Below are 25968 nucleotides of genomic sequence, written 5' to 3'. Positions count from 1 at the left end.
TCATTTAGATTTTGGCTGTATTCTGGTCTTATCAAATCTTGACTATTTGGTTACCAGGCAACAGGTAATGTTTTGTATCTATTGTATTCAATTGTCTGTCCCTTGGATCATATTTGTCTAAGATGAGTCTTGTTAGTATTTGTTGTTTGCTGTTCACTTCGGTGACTGTCCAGGGATCAGTTTTCACCTGAAGTCGGGCAGTTGAAGCCATGTCCACTGCCTGACCTCACAAGTCTTACTCAAGATGGGGAAAATGGAAGTCAGGAGATTTTCAGGACAGCAACTGTCAGACTTCAACTGACCTCTGACCCCCTGAGAGAGGGTACCGGGATCAAATGGTAAGTAATGCTGAATGTTTCATAAATAAGCTTGCATACACTAATCTTTTGTTTAAACCCTTTTATGGCTGTTTGAGATAGATATTACACACACACAATGGTAGGCTGTTGAAGATCACCAATGTCAATGTGAATGTATTCTATCAAATAAGTCAGCCACGGTTTTTTGTTTTCAAAGTCTAAATTTTAAATATAATTGCCTTTCTTACCATTGCTCTTTTTTTTTTTTTTTTTGTTTTTTTTTTGTCCCATAGCGGATTTTTCTCCATCAGCACTAGAGGGTAAAGCTCGTGAACATATACGGCAGGATCTGGAAGATTTTATAAGACGTGAATTTCAGGGTAAATATGCAGATAGTCTACGCAGCACATATTGTATACTGGCTTAACTAAAAACATGTACTGAGAGAAATATCAGGGCTGAATTTGTCCACTTTTAAAATTACTTGTTGCCTGATAGTGTCTTCCTTAGCTAGTTGCCTGGCTACATTTCACTTATCTTCCTATATCTTAGTTTAAGGCACTGACCTGGAACAAAGACGTCTGTGGCTCAAGCCATTGTATCCCCATGAAGGTCAGACAGCTAGCAATTGTAGGTCATTCTGCATATGGTCTCATTGGAGGTTTCCTTTTAAAGCCGGATGTTGTGAATTCTGCCACTTTCTGAAATGCGTTTGCTTACTATGATTTTTTTCCAACCAGTTTAAAAGAAACAAAAAAAAAAATGTAAACAAAATAATTAGGTAAATTAATTCACATTTGTCTGGGAAGGAATGAGCCTTGTAAACAGCCTAAATAGCCAGCAGCTCCATAGAGCTGACAAACCAGAGAACATGACTCCCTCCCACACCTGCAAATGCTACACAGGGATACTTGTGGATGACAGCCAGTGTGAACAGCTACTGGTGTGTAAGCATTACATTTCCTAGATAGATGGTGCCAGATTGTCAGATTGTTTCAGGGGCACGTTCCAGCTTTCACAAGCCTCCCAAAACCTCCAAATAACAAGACCGTTTTGTATTTTGCTGCAAAAGCTTCAGCGCAGCAATCTGTGTTCCACTGGATACAGCAGGCACAGATCGATGCGCTGTGCGCTCCCAGGGAGTGCGCACAGGCAATGGATACGGGGTGACTTTTAGAACTGTTCCCCCGCATTGGCAGCGCTCCCTTCCGGCCATTTATCTGCATGGGCCAGACAGGAAGAGGTTAAACATTGTCACCAGTGCAATACAGCATTATCCTATAACTGGCGTGGCGGTGATCAGGGACTGGTGACAGTATGTTAGAGAACCACCTTTTTTTGTATTTATTTTTTTGAACAGAGTGACCAAAGCAATACAGTTACTATGGTAACACTGTACTAGTCTCGGGAAGTGATTTTAGGATTTTTTTTTCTTTGCACATTGATTTGCTTATACAAATGTATTTAATTGATGGAAAAAAAAAACATTTTTACTGAATGAAACTGATTTATTCAGTGTCTTGTGATTGGCCAAAGCTAATCACATGGTACAAATGGGCTGTGATTGGCCCTGTCTTTACCATGTGATTGCTATGACCAATCATGGCTAACACAATTTTCTACAGTGGATGGCATGAAAGGAAGCCATCCATTGTTTCCAATTGTCATGTGATCTGCTGGGATTGGTCGCAGCACCACATGACACTGGCAGCAGGCTGGTGGACACAGACAGTGGCAGATCACTGTGTTGCCCCATGAATGGCGCTTTCTGAGAGGATGTCATATGATGCCCACTCAGGAGAATCGTCCCACTCCGCTGTAAATCTGCTATAGGCTGGGTGGGAACGTGTTGAGGAACAAAGGTCCAACCCCTGTGTGTTATTGATCAGTACACATGAGCACATATGCGTTAACCCGCTACTATGACACTTAAAATGTGAAGGGACTCTTAATTTTGTAGCATTACTTTTAATGCAAACTAGGTAGAAAATGTGCAACATTTTATATACAGATAATTATTTCTAATAAGAGATGTGTACATGTTTGATATTTGACACATTTTATGTATAGTTTTTTTTTTTTTTTTCCCCCTCCTGGTTTGTGTTCCACAGGAGCAAGACTTAACTTGTTTGGTTCCTCAAAAAATGGCTTTGGATTTATAGAAAGTGACCTGGATATCTGCCTGACATTTGATGGGCTTGAAACAGCTGAGGTAACCTTCTTGTGACTATAAGACGTCGACACACCCTTTGTAAAAGGTTTCTGAGATTTAAAAAAATCAGACCAAGCCAAAAGCATGTGGGAAAATGTGGTGTTGTCACTTGATTGAACTTTTTGGCCTTAATGCCAAAATGTATGTTTGGTGCAAAACCAACACTGCACATCACCAAAAAAACACCATACCCACAGAGAAGCATGGTGGTGGCCACATTATGCTTTTTGGGGCTATTTTTCTTCAGCTGGAACTGGGGCTTTAGACAAGGTGAAGGGAACAGTTTCAGATACAAGTCCATTTTGGCACAAAACCTTCTGATCTCTGCTAAAAAGATGATGAGAAAGGAGATCAAAGTTTTTTGTAATGGCCTAGCCAGTGCCCACCTGAACCAAATTGAAAATCTGTGGGATAAGCTGAATACAACTGTGCACAGAAAATGCCCTTGTAATCTTACAGATTTGGACTGCTTTTTTTTTTTTTTCATAAACAATTTTTATTGATTTTCACATATGTATACAAAAAACATCACAGGAGAAAAAAGGAGCACATCCATGGTGAGATCTGCATGGTTACACACATAAGAATGTCATATAGTTACAGTGGGGTGGCCATCAGAACTATACATCTGCAGAAAGGCGGGAGGAGAAATTGTCCCATGGGTGCCACACTGCCTCGAACACAGCAATCGTACAGGCTTGTACGGACTGCTTTTGCAAGAAAGAGTGGGCAAAGACTCCCAAGGCCAGATGTGCCATGCTGATGGACTCCTACCCCAAAAGACTGCTGTCATAAAATTAAAAGGTGCTTCAGCAAAGTATTTAAGGATGTGCATATTTATGCAGCCACATAATTGAAAGGTTTTTTTTTTTTTCACTTTCCCCCTCCAGCACTTTCACTGCCTGAGCTTTTTTTATTTTAAGTGTGCAAAAAAGATTGCAAAAATCCCCACCAAAACATATGTTTACTGAAAGCCAACCCCCCCCGAGAATAAAATAGTGGTAGTTCCTGTGTTTTTTTGTTTTTTTTTTTTGTTTTTTTTTTGTTTTTTTTTTGTTACACGAGATTCGCTTAATGGTCTTGAAAATGCAAAATTTCAGTAAAAAATACAATAATTTAGGGCACAAAACACAATATATTACCAAGTTTTGCGGGGGTCAAAGATTTGGTTATGCCAAGTAAATGGATACCCAACATGGTAAACTTTTTAAAAATTGCATGTGCCTGTGAAATAACAAACCTCAATATCCTATATTTTCCATAGGTGACATCTAAAGGTCCCTACAGGTCATCAGTTTAGCGTTAGGCAGGTTCTGTGGTGCTAAAATTATTGCTGTCATTTCGGCATGCACGGCGAAATGTAACGTGCATCACAATCGAGGTATTGTGGGGTTTTTTTTGCTACTGGTTCTCTTTATTGAGACGCCAGCGGTCTAAAAGACCCCTGATGTCTCACTTGTCCTCCCAGTTAATCTAATGCAGTGTAGACCATATTCTTCATATTCTTCCCCAGCCATACAGGCTGGGGAAAGTGACGGGGGTCTCAGAAGTGACGTTTTACACTCAGTCAGCTCCTTATGACATATGGACCTGGCAATAAAATGGGTTCAGTTTTGTTTTTAATTGAATTGTACAGAATATAGGTCCTATTTAAAGGTGGAAAACATTCAAGCTGATTATTATGTCTGTTTTTAGAATATTTGCTTATTTGATTTTTAATAGCCTCTGGATTCGATAAGAACGATTGAAGAACTGGCAAGACATCTTCGAAAACATCAAGGTATATTTTTGCTGAGAAAATAACTCTTTGCTGAACATTTGCCTAATTGTTCTAATCCTTTAGTATCATTCCTTAAAGAACTCTGGGATGGTGATTAAATCTGTATATTGGTCCTGAATAGTCAGTTAAACAAAATCACGGACATGATTTTGATTACTATTGTACACTTCTTTTTTTTTTTTTTTTTTTTTTTTTTTTTCGTCTAAAACTCACTGTTTTAAATATTTAAAAATCTGTGGGCATCAATTTCCACTGCATCTTCCTCAATCCCCAGGCTTCAGGAGGAAGTATCTCAGAAGCAGGGACGTATCTTCCTGTTATTCGTTGCAGCTCATGGAGACTATACATCCCATCATGCCCTGGGATTGAGTCTGAGTGGGTGGGACTGTGGAGATGTGTGGTGGATGAAAAAAGTGATACACATAGGATTTTGACTTCACCCACATGACTGTGCCCTGCTCTGCTTTCCCTTATTTTTTGCCAGTGCATTGTCCACAGTGCAATTTTTTTTTTTTATGTAAATGTGGTGGGGGGTGCTTTCTCTGACCTGTGCACATCCTGGTCTGTCAATGAAAGTGTGAGGTCATAGGAGGCAGGACAGACCAGGAGTGTACTTGCCCGTCAACCTAACTACACAGCACAGTGGGTGGATCAGACTGGGAGTTTGACACTTGGGTACTCCCACTGCAGTAAGCAGCAATGTGATGGTCTCCCTGCCTTTTAAAACTACATGGGGATTGTACAAGACTGGTGACAGAGAGGATGGAGGGCGTAATGGCCACTGGTCTTTTGAACAGAATATGAGGGAAACCGAGGGCCTTTCATTGAACATACTATACCATAACATTTTCTCCTAGAGCTCGGCTTTAAAGTATATGTCCAGATGTATCCAAAATTTACTCTAAACCTGTAAAATTTTGACATAGGAATACCCCCAAGTGCTACATCACCCAAAGACTATTCCCTACATATAGTAATTGGTTTACTAAAGGAGTAGAGCAAGTGCGCTATGCAAAATTAACTTTCACTTGCCTTAATGATTGAGGAGAAGCTTTCTGTTTTGCATTAACACAATAACCTCACCTTTTTACTGGTCTCAAGACATGTTTTGCAAACTGATAAAGATTAATAAGATTTTTTTTTTTATTCAGGGCTGAGGAATATCCTTCCTATTACAACAGCAAAAGTACCAATTGTAAAATTCTACCATGTACGAAGTGGCCTTGAAGGAGACATCAGTTTATATAACACACTGGTGAGTATACACCACATAGGTGTTTTGTTTTTTTTTTTTGTTTTTTTTTAGGTATGCACTTTTAGCTGCTTGTAACACATGCGCTGAGTTTTTTTTTCAAATGGGAAATGTGTCCTTTTTCTCTCTTAGGCACTTCATAACACTAGGCTTTTGGCATCTTATGCTGCTATAGATCCTAGAGTAAAATACCTTTGTTACATCATGAAGGTGTTCACCAAGGTACGCCTGTAATTTGAATTACTTACTGTACATAAAGTAGTAGTTGTATGAGCTCCAACTTGGCAATTCTTCTTTTCTGTGAAGGTGTGTGACATTGGAGATGCTTCCAGAGGCAGTCTGTCTTCATATGCCTATACTCTTATGGTGCTATACTTCCTTCAACAGAGAGATCCACCTGTTATTCCTGTTCTCCAAGAGGTAAGGCAGCTTGTACATTCTCTTATAGAAATGTATCATTTTGCTAAAAAGGCAGCCCATGGCAATGTTTTGCAAAAGGACGTAAACAAGTTTACTCAGTTACACTAGTAAATTATGTCAAATCACATAAAGAACAAAATATAGAAACAAAATCACATACTGTATGATGCAGTCTGTCACTAGCATTAACAGGCACTGTTTTTTGTTTTTTTTTTTTTCTTTGACAAATCCTTTTATTTTTCCATTTCCTGACAATTTTGTTTTTTATCCTGCTTTCAAATTACACAGCACTGTAGCTGAACGATGGACAGAGTAATCTTACAAGATCATGTAGTTTCAACCACTTCAAGATCAAATTGTTTCACCCCTTCCTGCCCAGGCCAATTTTCAGTTCTGTCGCACTTTGAATGACAAATGGCTCTTGTCTTGCCCTGAGTGATATTATTATGGTCAGTGGCTGGGTGAGAAGCAGTTAAACATGTTAGTTACAAATTAAATGCCAACTTTTTTTTTATTTTGGGACAAAAAAGTTTAAGCAATATGAATGAATGCTTAACATTTTGAGCACCCAGTCAGTGATAAAGCAGGATGAAACATATCTGGCTAGCACAGCCATATTTGTACATTCTCCCAATGCACCCTCTCCACCAATGAGACCCCCATGCTTAACTTGGCCACTGCTGACCTGTTCGACTGGACATCTTCCCGGTCTGAAGTCTTCAACTATTCTGATTGATGAGCCTTGCATGGCGTAACTTCCTCACATGTGCATAGGGGTTACTTCATCCCACCCAAAGAATGCTAAGATTGAACATTAAACAAAACATGCACAGCTCAATGTACAATCAGAAGAAAATAGCTGGCAGGCAGTAAAGGGGTTTTTATTACAGAAAAGATATAGTCTCTACTGCAATAAGTCTACGTGCTAGCATTTATTTATTTTTATTTTTTTTTTGCTTTTTCCCAATAACTTTTCACTGGACTGCTTTGCCCATTACAGCTGACATAATTCTCTCCTAGAACAGAATTGTGGGAGTGGGTACCTGTCCAAAAAGGTACCTGCTCCCAGGAACAAAAATACAAATTTTGGTTAGGGAGGGGGGAGAGTATGAGAAGTGTAACTTTCACTATTTAGTAAAGGTCTGTTTTTCATTTTAAATCTTGTGTAAAGGCTAATGTGTGTGGTGTTTTTTTTTTTTTTTTTCTCTCCCAGATTAACCTAGATGCTCATAAGCCCGAAAAACTGGTTGATGGCTGGAATGTGTACTTCTTTGACAAACTGGATGACTTGGTAAGAGTTGAAGTTTAACAGTGCTTTAATCTATATAAAAGATATATTTTTTTTTTTTTTCTCCCTACCTCCCAAAGAATTTAGGTTGTCTTAATGTTCATTGTCTAACACGACTCTTCTGAATCTTGACCAGAGAAGGGCAACAAAACTAATAGGGGGACTAGAGGACCTCCGTTACGAGGAACCACTAAAAGCATTAAACTTCTAATCCCTGGAAAAGACACTTGAGAGGAGATGTGGTGGTAATATACAGTACAAATAACTCAATGGTGATCATAGCATAGGGGAAAAAAAAAATTATTCAGTTTCAGGAAGATGTGCAGCCACTCAATGAAATTTGAAGAGAAGCTGTTTTAACCTTTAACTGCATAGGGGGTTCGTTACTGTCCAAGTGGTAAGGGTGTGGAACTCCCTTCTGCGGAAGGTCGAACAACCCTTTCCCGGGTCTCCTAAGACCATCGGAAAACACATTTCCGATGGTCTTAGGCACCGAGACACCGCTCCTCTATCAGTCTCCAGGCAGGTCCGCCCACATGCAGATACGTCCACATTTCCCTGGACCGCGATGTGTGCGCGGGATGACATGCCGCTCCTGTCATCTGGCCACATCCCTGGGATCACTCAACAGCTCCGCCTCCTCGCCAGTGATTGGCCGCCGGAACTGTAGCTCAGGAGAGGCACACAGGCGGCCAATCACCGGCGAGGAGGAGGAGCCGAGCAGGAGCGCGAAGATCAAAGAAGATCGAGCAAGGGAGCGGCCGGAGAAGGAAGACAGCTGACAGGTAAGTGTCTATAGCGTGCAGGTGGTGCTGCCGCAGCCAGGAATGCTGGCTGTAGATGGTAGAGTTAGGAAGCGAGCCCAGGCTGGAGCAGGAGTCAGCAAGGTAAGTATCATTGGTGTCAGTAGGAGGAATAGTATCACTGGTGTCAGTGGTAGAGTGTCAATAGTATCAAGGTAAGTATCACTGGTGTCAGTGGTAGAGTGTCTTGCAAGCCTTACCTGCATGCTTTTGTGGATCGGTCAGTAGTTGCCCCCCCCCCCCTTCTTCTTTTTTTTTTTTTTTTTTTTTTTTTTTCCCCCTGGACGTGGTGTGGGGCACTCGTACTTCATGGGGTGGTCAGTCCTGTGGGGTTCCCTGCTCTCGCTGGCCTCTGGCATTTCCTCTTGGGGCTCCCTTCTCCTCCTCCTACCTCCCAGTCCCTTGTGATTAGGCTAACTTCTTAGGGTTTTTTTTTCTTTTTGTTTCCCCCCTTCCCATGAGGTTCTGCATGGTGGGGGTCCCCTCCAGGGGCAGCCACCATGAGTCTTTACTGTGGCCAGTGGTCATTTTGCTGGTGATGCAGTGGCCATATTGAGGTCGACAGAAAGGGTGACCATGTTATGATGGACCTTTCCATTGTCTTGTAAGGGGGCTGGCTGGAGAAGTGTGTGCCGCCATTTTCCTGTAGCCACGTATCGGTAGCCATCTTGCCAGTGATCCCCATTGACTTGTATGGAAGCTGGTTGGGGAAGTCCTTGGCAGCCATTTTCTTGTAGCCATCTGGCCATTTTGCCCGTGATTTCCCACGGACGCGGCGGCTGTCCCTGGGACAGGTAGATGTGATCTCTGAGGCACAGTCAGCACAGCTGTAGCCACAGCTGGCTCACTGACCACATCCACAGGCGGCATCCATGTCAACACCCACAGTGCTCCCCTGTCAGTTGAATGGGGGTGAGATTTGCCTGCGGTACCACCCTCTGCTGTAGCATCCCCTCCTGATCATCTTATGGAGGTGGCAGGTTGATCAGGGTCTTTGACCCACTAGACGTGCTGCCAGCAATCTTGGGATCCTTCATCTACTGGGTGCAGGCATCGTTCAGGCGCATGGCAATCAGGAAGCACCCCCCACTTGTGTCTTCAGATATTTCTGAGCCTGAGATGAGCTACGCCACTGCAGCCTTGAGGATGCCTCCCCTGATTCCTCAAACAGCGAGGTTGGATTCTCTGCCTCTCCAATCACACAGGAGAGAGAGCAGGTGACCGCACTGAATACTTCCGCGTGAGACACGCTTAGAATTGGGGACTTTTCTGCTGTGGCTGACGGCATGCCTGTTCCCTTAGTATACACAAGCTGGCTAGGTCTGTTAAGGTTTTTCCTTACGCCGCTTACTTTGACAAGTTTATTTACAAAGATTGGAACATCCGATGCTTGCTTTTGTGGTTTTGAAGCACTTTCTGGTACATTACCCCTTTTGAGGAGGCCCTGTTGAGGAAGCAGACCTTGCCTCCTGTGGTGGATCCCCCTATTTCAAGTTTGAATAAAGCAGTCTTCATTCCAGTGGAGGAGTCTCCCTCCTTTGAGAATCCTGCAAACCACTGGGCAGCATCCATCGCCCACTCCATTTTTAGCATTGAAGGGTTGGCGTTATGGCCTGTGTTGGCCACAGCCCTGGTGTCTCAGATGCTTACTGAATAGACCAAGGTTCTGTGGCAAGTTTGTCCACTGGACAAGTTGATCTGATGTATGTGGATCTGGCGGACCAGTTGGTCCAGGGTCTGAAGTACATTTGTGATGCATCCTTGGATGCTGCTCCTTTTTTTCTTTTTTTTTTTTTTTTTTTCAAGCTCTTCATCTCAGCAGCGGTGCTTCGGCTTGTTCTTTGGCTCAAATGCTGGTTTGTTGACCAGACTTCTAAAAAGACCTTGGTGGCTCTGCCCTTTGAGGGAGCTTCTCTTTGGTGATATCTTGGATGACATCAGGAGCCTCACGGGAGGCAAGAGTACCTTCCTCCTATGCCTAAGAATGGGGATTAAACTGCTTCAGAGGTTGGGACCTGCTTTTACAGCCCATGAGGCTTTTTAGTTTCCCTGGCTCCTCTAACAAGGGCTCCAAGCCCTTCAACCGCTCTGGACGCACAAGTCCACCAAGCCTGTGGAAAAGTCCTCTTCAGTATGAAGCTTGGCCTCCACCCATTTCCATGATAGGGAGTAGTCTATGCTGGTTCTTGGGCCTGTAGACCTCCCTCATTCCAGGCAAGGAACTGCAAGGTGGTTGTGTTGCACTACGGGATAGATTTTTTATTTTTTTCCTCCTTCCACCAGAGAAATTCTTCCCCTTCAATCGTTCTGACCAAACCTTCCGCCATTGCGCATTCGGGCCCCATGCAGGACAGTGCAGGATCTGCTGCCCAGGGAGCAATATTCCTTGTGCCCAAGCCGGAACAGTTCCGGGGTTTTACTCCCATTCACAGTTTGCCCGATTTTAGGACCTCTATGGCCTTGAATTGTTTGGTTGCGGGTGCAGAAGTTCAAGGTGGAATCCCTTCCGTTTGGTGGCTTTTCTTCATAAGGGGGATTTTCTGGCATCCATAGACATCAAGGATGCTTACCTGCACATTCCCATCTACAAGGGACATCAGCAGTTACTTCACTTTGCAGTTTGGGTCACACATTGTTTGTTTGTTTTTTATTTTTTTTGGCAATCCCCTTAGGGTTGGCCTTGGTTCACTGGTTGCTCCCTAAGGTGCTGGTCTCAGTTCTAGCATTGCTGAGACAAAGGGGATTGCTGTCATGAGTTATCTGAACAACCTGATCTTGCAGGTGGACTCCCAGGGTGCACTGATGGACAACATGGAAATCACTATAAGCTCCCTGAAGGACTTCAAATGGGTCCTGATCATCAAGAAGTCTGCCCTGACCCTGACCAGGAGGCTGGAGTGTACAATTTTGAGTGTGCCTCACTTGTCAACTCAAAGCAGGCTACAGTGTTGCTCCTGGTTGACAAGCTCCCAAAACTAGTCTTGTATTGCAAGCAGTCCTCCCTGCAGGCTTTAGGTCCAATTGGACAACACCACAGCAGTGGCCTCTGTCATCTGCCAGGGTGGAAACGAGCAGTACGACAGCATCACTGGAGGTCAATGCATTTTTTTGGTGGAGGGAACAGCACATGCTGGCTGTTTCTGCCATTTACATCCCAGGCATCATTGGCAGAGGCAGTGGTCCCTACAACTGGATGTGTTCTTCAGGTCTGTCTACTCTGGTGGATCTTCTAGCATCCCTCCTCAACAGTTGGGTACTGAGCTTTGCAGCGATAGCGTGGGACCCCCTGGTGGATGCACTGGTGGCACTGTGGGTCCAGTATCCTCATATTTAAGTCTTTCTTCCTCTCAAGCTACTCATTTGCCTGCTGTGCTGTGCCAAAGGCATTCCGGTCCTTCTGGTAGCTCAAGACTAGCACTGTTGGTGGTAGTATGTGGAAGTGGTACAGCTAGTCATGGACACTTCCGGGCAATGGCCTCTTCGGGAAGACCTGTTTTAGGGTCAAGTCTACCACCCTGCTTTACGAAAGATATCACACCTGAATGCTCATGTTGCCTTGTGCTAGGCACTGGATGTCCGTCCATGTTTGTTCTTGGTGGCTCAGATTTTGTCCTTTCTCGAACATGGCGTTGCACAACAGCATGACTCGAGTACCACTATAAAAAAAGATTTCTGTTCTTGTGGTTTTTTTGTTTTTTTTTGGGCATCCTTTATCTGCAGTTTCATGCAAAGGGTTTGTCATTTGTGGTGCCTCCTGCAGGTTTTCCATTGTCGCCATGGGACCTAAACTTGATTCTTTTGCTCCTCCAGAATCCTCCTTTTTGGGAGTATTCGGGATATTACTCTGCTTATTTTTTTTTTTTTTTTTTGTCAGATTTCCTTGGTCGCCATCACTTCTGCACAGCTGGTGTTGGAACTGGCGGCCTTATCCTGTGAGTCTCCCTCACTGGTCTTGCACAAAGCTAAGGTCGGTTCCATCCATGCATTTCCTTTCCTCCTCATTCAGGTGAAAATCTGACACCGCCTTCGGATATTGTACTGCTTCCTTGTGTCCAGTCATCACATCCTAAGGAGGTTGCATTGCACTCCTTGGATGTTGTCTGGTCCGTGTGTGTGCGTGTTTTGGAGTGTGTGTGTAGACAGTTCAAGGAAAGGCCAGGTGACCTCAGCTACTATATCCCATTTGGATTCGGCATACACCAATAAGGACCGGGCTTCTTCCTTCCCCATTGCCAGGGCAGTTAGTGCTCTGGCCATTTCGACCTCAGGTGTCTGTGTCTCAGGTTTGCAAGGCAGCTTTCTGGCCATCTGGGCATACTTTTTCAATAAAAAAATAAAATGCTTACAAGTTGATGTGTTTATTTGCATCTTCAGATGCCTGTTTTTTGACCTAAAGGTTTTGCAGGCCGCTGTTTGATTCCTTGTTTTTGGTTTGCTCACCTCTTGAGACACCGCTTTGGGAAGTCCTAGTGGTCAAGAATTAGAGCCGTGTCTGTCACTGAATGTAAGCAAAAATGTTTTGTTTTTTTTTTGTTTTTTTTTTATTTTTTTCTTTTTGTCAGTCACAAAACTCAAAAATCCCTTTTTGAGTTCATTGACAGATGCGGCACCCACCCCTATTTTTTGAGAGTTACTTCTGACACTGCTCTGTCACTAACTGGCTTGCCTATATGGGGTTTATACCAGCTAGGTCTATAGACAGTGTGGTGTTTTTTTCTGCTTAGTCCTACTTCTGTGGGTTATGCTATAAACCCTATTGTCAAGAATCAGAAAAGCTGTGTCCGTCGAACTCGGAGAAAGGGATTTTATGGTACATAGCCTGCACACATGCCTGTAGTTTTACTAATTGCTAGTAAATACAGTCGTTGTCAAAAAATATTGGCACCCCTGTTAATTGATACAGGTGGGTTTAAATACAAACTACAGGAACATCACAATCTTGGAATGCAATTACAATTTTGAGAAGGTGCCAATTTTGTCCAGTCCATTTTTGGGGTTTTGCGTGGAATGTGTCAGATTTGGCTTTGGCTTTTTGTTTCTCCACTTTGTCTTGGCAATACAAACATGAGAATGCCTGAACATTTGTGATTGCAACAATTTTCTGGTCAAAGTAGTGCATCATCTGTTAGAAATGCAAGGGTGCCAATATTTTTGGCCATGACTGTATGTTCCTAGTTTGAATTATTGCATTTATGAAATGTAGTGATTTTTACAGAAAACAAATTGGGATTGAAAATAGGATATGATTAGCACAAACTGAAGTCAATGCAGAGGACCAGCTGAATGGGAAAACAAGGCCTATGCAGAGAAGGAAAGGATAGCAAGGCATGAAAAATGGTCACGTGGAAGAAGGAGAGTGGATTCTGGGCACACAGTAAACTTGTGAACGGTGACTGAAGGGCTTGCAAAAAAAAAAAAATAAACTGAAAAGCAAGTGGAGAATAGGAGTAGAAACTAATTTTGTGCCAATGAGAAATAAGAGTGGTCCATGGCTGCAGAGCAGGAGGAAGGAATGTGCAAAAAGTAAATGAAAAGTTTGGGGTATCTTCCAGCATGGGGGAAGTGCAGATTCCCGATTTGCTGCTTGCAGGTCTTGGACAGCCTTGTAAAGAAAGGAGGAGTGGCCAAATCAGAAATGGAGTATGGAATATGCTGTTCGAGGAGGAAGTGACCCTGGGTTTGACAGCAGTTGGGGACAAAACATTTCAGGCAGCTACAGTCCCTGTCATTTTACTGTTGAGCGAGGATATTCCCAGATTTCAGAAAATGCCACACCATTTGAACTGGACTTGTTCTCTTTGTGTTTATTAATTTTATGCTGTTGTTGTCCTTTCCAAACTGGAGGGGATTGCACTTTGAGTGGGGGTTACTTCTCTCAGGGCAGGGAAGATGGCATCTTTCACCCCCCCCCCCCCCCCTTACTTGGGGTTAGTGGAGGAGAGCTATGAACTAACATACATCCATCCATTCTACAGATTGTTTTATAGTGTTTTTAATGCATTTTTTTTTCTTTAAAGTCAAAGTACTGGCCAGATTATGGAAAAAATAAGGAGTCTCCTGGTGAACTATGGCTGGGGCTTCTTCGATTTTATACTGAAGATTTTGATTTTAAAGAACATGTCATTTCTATCAGAAGAAAAAGCTTGATAACCACTTTTAAAAAGCAATGGACTTCCAAATACATAGTCATTGAAGGTAAAATATAAACTGCATAGCATTTCTAGCTTAAACTGTCGTGTGCATTCTGCCTTTTTTTTTTTTTTCCCTTAAGGCTGGAGGACCTCTGTCCTAGGCCAGTTTTAAATATGTGCATGAAATCTTTCACTGTATCTGGCTAACATTACTTTACCAGCAAGTGAAGCTGCAGAGGAAATCTTCAATCACAGCTGATATTGTTAATAAAACCCAGATGCTGAGAAAAGCATTTTAACCTTTTTATTAAAAGGGAGGATATGCTATGGGAGTAGAACTGGATCATCCACAAGGCAACCTAGGTAGAAGAGCCTGAAAATTGTTCAGGGGGCCCAGCTACAACCTTTCATTTGGTGGTAAATGGTATTGGATATCTCCTGATTATGTATTTATTACCAAAGGAAAATACATTTTAAAATAAATAAAATTTAAGCTGTATATTTCTTGCTACTACCATAACCTACCACCAAAAAAAACCCCAAAATAATTACTCCTGCTCTTGACTATCGCAGCGATACCACGTGTGTGTTTTTGTTTCTGGGCTGTACTACACGTACAAACAACTTTTTTTTTTTTTTTTCTTTTTTTTTTATTTAAATTTTGTTTGTATTATCCTGCCACTAACTGATACTAATTTAACCACTTGCCTTCCAGAAGATTTACCCCCCTTCCTGACCTGGCCATTTTGTGCTATACGTTGCTGCGTTATTTTAACTGACAATTGCGCGGTCATGCAATGCTGCACCCAAATGAAATTTTTATGCCATTTTTTCCCCCCACAAATAGAGCTTTCTTTTGGTGGTATTTGATCACCTGTGCGTTTTTGTTTGTGCTATAAACAAAAACCATTTTGGAAAAACTATTTTTGATTTTTACATATCCAGTAAAGTATAAAACATCCAGTAAAAAAAAATTTAGACAAATTTCTTCATAAATTTAGGGCAAAATGTATTCTGCTACGTCTTTGCTAAAAAAAAAAAAATTCCAGTACAGTAAATTGTTTTTTGTGAAAGTTCATGTCTACAAATGGCAGTGTGTGTATATATACTGGAGAAATATATATATATATATATATATATATATATATATATATATATATATATATACACATACATACATATACTAGTAATGGCGATCAGCGACTTTTAGTGGGACTGTGGTGGCTTTTCTGACACGGGGGGGGGGGGGGGGGGGGGGAATGACTAAATGCCACTGACATCCCCAGTGACACTGAATACAGTGATCAGTGCTAAAAAAAAAAAAAAGCATGTTACTGCTGGCAGGAGAGAGACCTGTGTGTAAACACAAGTCTCTTCCCTGTCAGTGATACTCCGCGATCGCCGGGTGCCGGCAGGGAATCTCTGGCTGGGACCCGGTGATCTGAAGCCACCAATGGCGCATGTGCCCCCTACCCAGAAATGCAAAATCGTGTGTGTATATATACATGATTTTGTGCAGCCCTGCCGCCCTGTAGCAGTAGTTCTGCTATAGGGTAGTAGGGAAGTGGTTAAAAATAAAAAATAAAAAAAAAAAACACCTGACAAAGAAAAGAAAAAAAAAAACTGACCTTGACCTTTTTGAAGTTCATCTTGACCCAAACACTAACCCTGGCACAGACCTAGATCAAATCTTGATCTAGGTATTTTTGTTTATTTTATTAATTTTATTTGATTTATTACACTTTTTTTTTTTTTTTTTTTCTCTTCAAAAGGACAGACCCAATGTATGTCCTCTATTCAGATAGAAAACAAGGGGGCGGGCTTCACAGTGACTGATCACTGTGATAGCCAGTCGGAGGCTATCACAGTGATCAGGTGACCTGAAATCATTAGAACGGGACCTGGGGCTCTCAGTGACACCCTGGTTTTTGTGCTGGGAGCATGCCATGCGGCGTGCTCCCAGAAGAAAGACAGGTACGCAAATTGGCAGCCCCATGGGGAAAAAAGCCCAGTTCTGTGAGGCCGCTAATTTGCATGCGGTTGGCGTCAAGGGGTTAAATATAGTGTTTAAAAAAGCCTCTTATACAACTGCTCTAACTTTCTTTTCTGTCTTTAAATATAGATCCTTTTGACCTAAATCACAATCTGGGTGCTGGATTGTCTAGAAAGAGTAGGTATTCTTAAAATATGCTTACCAATAAGCATTTCCCTTCTTTTTTTTTTTTTTTTTTTTAAAGGAACTTAAAAGTGTATATTGACAACTGTGATGAGCATGTATTGAAGAGGATGTCTAGGATATATAGCTTGAAACTTTTGAAATCATTCTAGCCCTTTTCCATCCTAGTGTAAATGAATACTGCAAGTAACAGAAATGCCAGATGCTAACATTGACCACTAATAGGGTGGTGCATATACCTTTTTAGCAACTTTGGTATGGGTATTTAACCTAATACATGTACCCTCATAGTTGGAATCTAATATTTGCTTAAGAAGTCATATTTCCATGTTTAAACTGTGTTGTTAATGTTGATACTTATTATTTCCATCATGGGAAGTGCTTTTCTAAAATAAAATGCATACTACTTTATTATTTGTTGATCCTATTTAGTTGCTTGCGTCTTTTATGCTTTTTTTTTTTTTAGCACTGTGATCTTATGCAAACATCTGTGTTGGTATACTGTACATCTAATGACTTTGTGGAATTGTGATGCTCAGAAATGTCAGTTAATTGACGTAATGCTTTCTGGATTTGACAAGGCAATTTTCATTTTTTTTTCCCTTGGTGTCTGTTTCCTTTTCAGTGACTAATTTTATAATGAAAGCTTTTATCAATGGAAGGCGGTTATTCGGCACTCCACTGAAAATTTTTCCAAAAGAATATCGCTCTAAAATGGTAAATATATAAATATATTTTTTTTTTCCATAATATCTTTGAGAAAAAATAAATCATTACAACAGTGTCACTATTAAGAGTACAGATCTTGGGTATAGCATAGTGTATACATCTATATCCAGGAGTATAGTTCAGATGAGCCTGGTACATAAAGAACTTCAATTCAACGTGTACGCTCTGAACTCTGAAAGTCTTCAATAGTCATCCTCTAGGAGGTAGGTATCCTATTCTCCAGGGAATGGGGCGGCTGGAACAAATATTCTGTGTAAGCAGTAGATCGTTTGTATATATAATGAGGAGAAAAAAAAGGGTACGGGGTGTGTATAATAAAGCAGGCTGATGCTAAGCTGTATCAGCCAGCAGGGGAAAGTAGGTCGGGTCTACCTATTGGGGTTCCTTTTACCACATAAACAATAGTGGAGGGTAGGGAAAGAAAGGGAAACTTATAGGGGGAAAAAAAGTGGGGGGAGGTGTGTGTGTATAGTGTATATAAAGCATAATAGTCTGTGTTCAAAAGGGTATATGTGTTTTTAATCATGAAAGGTAAATATATTTTGACTTGGTGACCATCTTAGCATAGTAGTCAACAAAAAAAGTTTAAGCCTTGTTGCTTTAAAAGCAATCCCTGTGTTTTTGGAGCTAGCCACCACCATTCCCCCTGATCGAAGCTTTAAGACCTGAGAATGGAGAGGAAGTGGTGTAACTCCATACTTTCATATGCTTTTCTTTTGCAGCACATTGTTTGCTACAAAATGACAGATGCCTCAGGATTGCACACAAAAATGTGTTTTAGAATTTTTTGCACTTACTCCTGTATTTGAACAAGGTTTTCTTTTTCATAGGAATATTTCTTTGATCCAGATGTTCTGACTGAAGGTGAACTTGCTCCCAATGACAGATGTTGTAGAATTTGTGGCAAAATTGGACACTTTATGAAAGACTGCCCTATGAGAAGAAAGTAAGTCTCCTTGTTGCACAGTGCTGACTTGGTGGGAGAGTAAATGTGTATTTTGGTTGCATACTATAATAAGCTAATTTAGTGTATACATATTTAATGGCGCTTAATTCTAGCACCAGGTCCTATTGCAGTTTGTTGTCCTCAACAGACTTGAGGGTAAGTTCATTATTTACACAAACTTCCCAAAAACGTTGCCATTCCCCACAGTGTTTCCCCATATGCTAAAATGCTGTGCTTCATTCCCCAAACACATGCCTACTGTAGCAATTGTACGTACAGATATGGATGTCGACATCCATGTTGCTAAAGATCCTCCATCTTGTGTCATTCTCTCCAAATCAGTCCCCCCCCCTTCTTGTTGAATGGCATGTGGTCTGGTGTGGCTGAGTTCAGGAGTCACATCGGGCACAGCTGGATACACTTCATGGTTGTAAACCCCATTAGCTGATTCCAGTGTGTCTGGAAGACTCTTGCTCTGAGCTGATCGTAAAGCTATAAACCCGTCAGTCACTGGACTTGAAAGCATTCCGGAATAGCAGTAAAACCTACATCTCATTTGGAAACCACTTTTCATATAATTTCATAACTTCTCGCAGGAAATATGTACAATGAAACAGAGCATATATTCCAACAGGTCAGTTTAATGCGAGTCACCTGCTACCTTACATCCCTAGATTACGTCTACCCGAGAGCAGAAAGCGATATCTCTTTAACTGTCCCAAGCAAATATGTCATATTTGGTGTCTGGACGTTCAGAATATCATTCTGCATATTCTCCTACCAGTGGATAGGATGCTACATGTACCTATGGAAGGTTTTTGACCAGGGTATAACTTAGGAGGGATTTGGTTCTAGCCTGGGTCTCCGCCTAAACCCCCCTCCCTAAATGAGGCGAATGGCCCTTGGCTTCAGTAGACACCCCCTGCTGGTGGACTAAAAAAGAGGCTGTCAGGCCTGAGAGAGTAAGATGAAGAGACTCTCCCTTTTAACATCTGAAACCAACTTCGGGAGAAGGAACCCTTTTGTTCAGGACACTTGAATCTGCTTAAACCAATGAATTTGGCAAGTATTCTACCTCTCTAAACTTCTTTCTGTTATCTCTCTGTTGTGTTATTGGTGTGTGTGTGTATATTAGTTGCATCTTTTCTGTAAATTTTTTTTATTGCACCATTTTGACCTTTTTAGTAATCCTATTTTCTAAAAAGTGTTGAACTGTTTCTAAAGCTCTTTAATGCAAACTAAAAATCCCTGTCTCTGAAGAGCGCTACTGTGTGTTTTAAACTTCTGCATACATCTGCCTGCGGTGATGGTGTGTATACAGACGCTTCTTCAAACATCATAGTGTTAATGCGAAGATTGGCGAGCTTCCTCCTTCTCCGTACAAAAAGGTAGTGGTGGCAGTGTGAAGGGTTAATTGCGTAATTAACCTGACCCAGTAACAATCGCTCTCAGGCTGCAGCACATAGATTGTGGTCCAGTGAGCTGGAAAATCTTTGTACAGGGTGCAGCTGAGCATGGCATTGTTACGCACGTGACAGCGCGGTTCTAGTTTGGCTAGTCCTTCGGTCACAAGTTGGTGATGAGTGCTGGGGGTCTGACGCCACACCCGTCACACCTACCTCTCCATTTTCTGTCACCACCATTGTCTTTGCAGTCTGTCATGCAGATGGATGGAAGCACCCAGTGCTAGATGCGTGGCCACAGGTGTCCACTAACAAGCACTCTTAGCCTCCCTCCCCACCTGCACATGTGCAGTTCGCTCTCTCCTGCAGCTCATCATTTTTTTGTACTCATAAATATCAATACATTTCGGACTTGTTCAGATTTGGCCAAACCTGAATCATCTCCCCTCAGAACATAATATGGTGTAAGATCACAGCTAATATTCAGGAGATAATTAAACCGTGTTTCTAGTTACTTTATACGAATTTAAAAAAAAAAAAATGGATAAAACATTTTTTACAAACCTTTATAAAACCAAATGTAAATCCTAATCCTTTAACCCATCAGGATAGATTGTATGAAGTTGTGAAATCCATCCCACTTTGTTTTAATTTTACCTATTTCCCCCTCTTTTCAGTCATGGTATGCGACCAATTACCATAAATCTTAGTTGGGTTACGGTGTGACCATATTTTTTAAAATTCTTCAACCGGTAACTTGTGGGGAATGAATAGAGTATTTATGTTGGGATATTCAGTCTTTTTTTTTATTTTTATATTTAATGGTATCCCCACATAGCATAATCCACCTGGACATTTAAGAATATAGATTACATATGAACTCTTGATGTGTAAAATCCATTTTTGTCAATTGATTTTTCTGAATGAGGATGTGTATTTTTCTGAATGAGGATGTGTAAATGAAGTGCTCTTCTGGTTGTTAGGGTTTATAGGAAGAAAGATGGAATTAACAGATCTATATGTGAAACCACCTGACCGTAATCAATTATTACTATACTCCTAGCTGTCTCCCACCAGCAGTGTTTAAATCCATACCTTGTAGCCAGATAATACGTGTAAATTTCATAGTGAGTGAGGAGCCAGTGAGACAGAAACGACAGTCTTCATGCACACTGGATGTTTTTGCAGCTGCTGTTTTTGGCTTTTGGCTTTTCTTTTTTTTTTCTACAGCCAGTAAACTCCCCAACATGTTATCCTATGTATCCATGCACACATAGACGGTTATCAGCGTTTTTTGGCATTGGCGATTTTTGACTGGGAAAAAATAACCGAAAACTAGTGGGTTTCTAGAGGTGTGATTTTTTTTTTTTTTTTTTTTTTTTTTTTCTGTAAAAGCAGCAAACTGACGATTTTTTGACTGCCCTTTTTTTAGCAAAAGGTTTTTTTTGTTTTTGTGTTTTTTTGGGTCACAAACCCGCTAAACGTGAAATGATGAAAAACTCACATGTTTAACGTGACTACACATCTAACGTTACCAGAGTTCTTAAAATGCCCAGTGTGCATGGAGCCTTAGATGCAAAGCAGGTTTGCAGATGGGAGCTAACCGACACAGCCATTAACCCATGAGAGACTGAGCACAGAATCTGAAAACTGATAGTGAGCCGACAACACAAACCGAAACAAAGGATTCCTTTTGCTATCTAGTATCACTGCCATTCTACACAGATTTGGGTAATTAAGAGATATTGGAAAAAAAAATTAGCTTTTCCTGATATTGAGGAACTTAAATCCCCCCCCATCCCAAAGTGATAAGGTGATGGGAGTACCAACGTTGAGGTCCAAGAAGGAATGGTTATTTCTCCTGTTTATTCTGTGTACATTGTTGCAGTATGATCAATGGCACTTAATTTAAACATCCCTATTCAGGAAAATAAATTGACATAAGGGCTTTTACACATGTCAGAGTTCATAAGTAATCTATATCCTTAAATGTCCATGTGGATTATACTATGTGGGGGAGATGACTCAAAAAAATTAAAGACCGAATATCCCAACATAAATCCTGTATTCATTCCCAAAAATTACCGGTTGCTAAGCATTTTAACCATTTGACGCCCGGCCAATAGCCGTATGGCGTCCAGAAAAATGCACTAGCTTTCCAGGAGACCGCCATATGGCGTACTCCCGCACATACGCAGTTCACACGCTTGCAGAGCCGCGCAGCGGCACGATCTGTCACCGGCCGTGTACCTTGGAGACGGCCGATGACCGATCTGAGTATCGGCCTTGTTGCCGGTACCATGTGACCTGCTGTGACCAATCACAGCAGGTCACATGACAGTTGTATACAATGGATGGCTTCATTCATGCCATCCATTGTATACTAAGTGTCTAGCTGTGAATGGTCACAGTTAATCACATGCACATGTCATGTGATTAGCTGTGGCCAAATCACAGCTAAGCACCAAAAAAAAAAACCCTGAATGAATCGGTCATTCAGGTAAATGCTTGCTTGTAGCAAAGTAATTCTTTGCTATAAGCAAATTGTGTAAAAAAAAAAAAAAAAAACTGATCACTTCCCCAAAGTAGTACAATGTTATTATGGTAACATTGTACTACTTTGGACACAGTGAAATATGAAAAAATCTTAAAAAAAAAAAAAAAAAAGTAATAAAAAATTTAAAATAAAAAATGTATTTTTTTTTTTTTCACACTGTCACCAGTCAGTGTCCCTGATCACCGCCATGCCAGTTATATGATGACACTGTACTGCACTGGTGACAGTATGTAAATAAAAAATTGAAAAAAAAAAAAATTATTTATTTTCACTTTTTCCGAAAAATTATGACAAATAAAATACAACTTCAAAAAACTCGCCATGCCTCTTATGAAGTATGTCGGACTATCTACTTTGCAAAAAGGGGTCATTTGGGGATATCTGTACTATTCTGACATTCTTGGACCTCAAGAAATTAGATTGGCTGTCAGTACTTCAGGACTGATCAATATTCAGATCTATACCATAGCTTGTGAACTCTATAACTTTCCTACAAACTAAAAAATACATCCTAACTTGGGTTATTTTCACCAAAGACATGTAGCAGAATACATCTTGGCCTAAATTTATGAAGAACAATTATTAATTTGCAAACTTTTATAACAGAAACAAAGAAAAACGTGTGTTTTTTTTTTTTTTTTTTTTTTTTTTTTTTTTTTTGGTTTTTTTTTTTTTAATTTTCAGTCTTTTTGTTAGCAAAAAATAAAAACCCCGGCGGTGATTAAATACCACCAAAAGAAAGCTCTAGTTGTGTGAAGAAAATGATACAATTTTAGTTTGGGGACAATGTTGTATGACCGCGCAATTGTCATTCAATGTGTGAGAGCGCTGAAACCTGAAAAATGGCCTGGGCAGGAAGGGGGTAAAATGCCCGATATTTAATTGGTTAAACAATGCAGGCACACTGACACTGTATCCCAAGTAAGGTTTATGGTAATTGATTGCATACCATGACTGAAGAGGGGGAAATAGGGAGTTAAAAATAAAACACAAGTAGGTTGGATTTCCCAACTTGGAGGAGTTCCATCTGAAAAAAGTCAGCCGCTACAAAACCTGTAGCAGCTGACTTTTAAAATAGACACTTACCTGTCCCTCGGTCCAGCGGTGTCCTCATCACCGCTGATTTCACCAGCTGTCTTCTCTCCATGGCGCCGGCATCTTCAGCGTGGGCACCCGGCTGTGACAGCTTGCGGCTTCACAGCCGGGTGCTCACTGTGCATGCGCAAGAAGCGCTGCACTTTTGTGAACAGCTCTGTAGTCTTCTGGGACCTGTCACTTGTCCCAGAAGTCTACGGGGAAGGAGGGGTGGGGAGGACAACTTTCGATCGAAGTGGGAGCGGGTACCTGTCAAATTTGGGTACCCGCTCCCCAAAGGTGCCAATCCTTAATGGGGAACGGGGGACAAAGGCTTAAAGCGGAACTTCCACTTTTGGGTGGAGCTCCACTTTAATACAGTCTGTCCTAAGGGGTTAAATAAGAATTATGATTTAAATTTGTCTTTTTTAAATGTTTGGAGAAATGTTTTTGTTTTTTTTTTTTTCTTTTGTTTTTTTTTCTTTTTTTTTGGTTTGTTTTTTTTTTTTTTAACAGATCTTTATACGAAGTAACTAGAAACACTGTTTATCTCCTGAATATTAACTGTGATGTTAAATCATATTATGTTTGGAGTGATGATTATTCAGGTGTTGCTAATTTCTAGTCAATGAAAGAAATAGCTATATAATGAATGTAATTTAATTTTCAAGTTTGTTATGCCAGATAAAGGATCTTAACGCAATATTTGCGTTTTTAACTCTCAATACATTTAAGTGTGTGTGTGTGTGTGTGTGTGTGTGTGTGTGTGTGTGTGTGTGTGTTTACAGTTGAAAGCATGAAATTGTCAAATGTCTTGGTATGCTGATGCCTAAGAGTTCCTTCACTGGAACTAAGGAGCCAAGCCCAACCCCTGAAAAACAACCCCACACCATAATCCCCCCCACCAAACTTTACACTTGGAACAATGCAGTCAGTCAAGTACTGTTCTCCTGGCATCTGCCAAACCCAAACCCAGATTACCAGACAGAGAATCCTGATTCGTCACTCCAGAGAACATGTCTCCTGCTCTAGAGTCCAGTGGCGGCTTGCTTTATACTACTTCATTTGACGCTTTGCATGGTACTTGGTGATGTAAGGCTTGGATGCAGCTGCTCAGCCATGGAGACCCATTCCATGAAGCTCTCTACGCACTGTTGTGCTAATCTGAAGACCACGCAAAGTTTTGGAGGTCTTTAGCTATTGACTCTGCAGATAGTTGGCAACTTCTACACACTGCGCTTCAGCATCAGCTGACCCCACTCTCATTTTAAATGGCCTACCACTTTGTGGCTGATTTGCTGTTGTTCCCAGTTGCTTCCACTGTGTTGTAATATCACTAACAGTTGGCCAGCGAATATTTAATAGTAAGGAAATTTCACGGGTGGACTTATTGCACAGGGGGCAACTTATCACGGTACCACGCTTGAATTCACTGAGCTCCTGAGAGTGACCCATTCTTGCACAAATGTTTGTAGAAACAGTCTGCATGACTAGGTGCTTGATATTTCACACCCGTGGACATGGAGGTGATTGGAACACCTGAATCCAATGATTTGGAGAGATGTATTACTGCACTTGCATGATATTGAGGTGGTGATAGCTCAAAATGCAGGTACAAAGAACTCTTCAGCAGTTTATAGAGCAGCTATTCTTAATCTTTGAAAACACTGTATACTTAGCAGCATCAAAGCACAGCTGAATCCTTTGGGTTGCTAATACTCTTCATTTTGATTAGTTAGAGCAATTACTATGGAATGTGTAGTGACATTACAACCACTTTAATTTTCAGTTAATTTAGCCAGATTAGTAAAATATGAATTCTTAATTGCTTTCTACACTTACTGGATAAACATAAGTGTTTTTATTAATGTATCAGCCTGAAGCTATTGCTGGTTCTTGGGATACTGGAGTATGTAAAGTAGGGGAAAAATTATACTTAAAGGAAAATGTTACACTTTAATTTTGTTCCTGTATCAATAGTGATGCATCTAAACCCAAAATCAGAAATGTAATACATTGAGCCTAACCAATCCTTGTATGTGATGGCTGCATTGGTTTTGTTTTCACAATTTTTTGTTTCCTTGTTCACCTGGTAATCCTGCGAATAATCCACTTCCTGTCCCTGGGTGGCTATACAGACTCGTTCCAACAGTATCTATGGAGGGGGCCATGGTTGCCTCCCAGGCTACTGTCCTGATGTAGATTAGACAAGTCTTCAGTTAATTTCAATTACATGGGGAGCAGAAGGTTTTGTATTTTACAGAAGATGACTTGGACAATTTGCGTTTTTAGTTGAATTCACAATGTGACAAGGACACCTAAAGAAGATGTTCAGGTGAAACTCAAAAAATTAGAATATCGTGCAAAAGCTCATTTATTTCAGTAGTGCAACTTAAAAGGTGAAACTAATATATGAGATAGACTCAATACATGCAAAGCAAGATAGTTCAAGCTGTGATTTGTCATAATTGTGATGATTATGGCTTACAGCTCATGAAAACCCCAAATCCACAATCTCAGAAAATTAGAATATTATGAAAAGGTGCAATATTCTAGGCTCCGTGTCCCACTCTAATCAGCTAATTAAGCCATAACACCTGCAAAGGGTTCCTGAGCCTTTTAAATGGTCTCTCAGTCTGGTTCAGTAGGAATCACAATCATGGGAAAGACTGCTGACCTGACAGTTGTGCAGAAAACCATCATTGACACCATCCATAAGGAGGGAAAGCCTCAAAAGGTCACTGCAAAATAAGTTGGATGTTCCCAAAGTGCTGTATCAAATCACATTAATAGAACGTTATGTGGAAGGGAAAAGTGTGGAAGAAAAAGGTGCACAAGCAGCAGGGATGACCGCAGCCTGGAGAGGATTGTCAAGAAAAGGCCATTCAAAAGTGTTGG

At 41.1% G+C, this 25968-nt stretch overlaps 1 protein-coding gene across 2 annotated transcripts in view; it reads left to right on the top strand.

The window, feature by feature from the left end:
* Positions 1-25968, top strand: part of TUT7 (terminal uridylyl transferase 7) — a 71129-nt gene that overhangs the window by 34660 nt on the left and 10501 nt on the right. For both annotated transcript variants that reach the window (XM_089662122.1, XM_089662121.1), the window contains exons 15-25: positions 593-679; positions 2411-2511; positions 4234-4291; positions 5443-5546; positions 5676-5765; positions 5850-5963; positions 7177-7254; positions 14072-14249; positions 16308-16355; positions 16987-17078; positions 17921-18036. In XM_089662122.1, the coding sequence (XP_089518248.1) occupies positions 593-679; positions 2411-2511; positions 4234-4291; positions 5443-5546; positions 5676-5765; positions 5850-5963; positions 7177-7254; positions 14072-14249; positions 16308-16355; positions 16987-17078; positions 17921-18036 (1066 nt within the window). The remainder of the gene's footprint in view (positions 1-592; positions 680-2410; positions 2512-4233; positions 4292-5442; positions 5547-5675; positions 5766-5849; positions 5964-7176; positions 7255-14071; positions 14250-16307; positions 16356-16986; positions 17079-17920; positions 18037-25968) is intronic.

Source organism: Staurois parvus, unplaced genomic scaffold (genome assembly GCF_062004578.1).
Source record: "Staurois parvus isolate SC_StPar_1 unplaced genomic scaffold, SC_StPar_1.0 ptg001432l, whole genome shotgun sequence".
Lineage (NCBI taxonomy): Eukaryota > Metazoa > Chordata > Amphibia > Anura > Ranidae > Staurois > Staurois parvus.
Note: the sequence above shows the minus strand (reverse complement) of the source record. Positions and strands in the feature narration are given on the sequence as shown.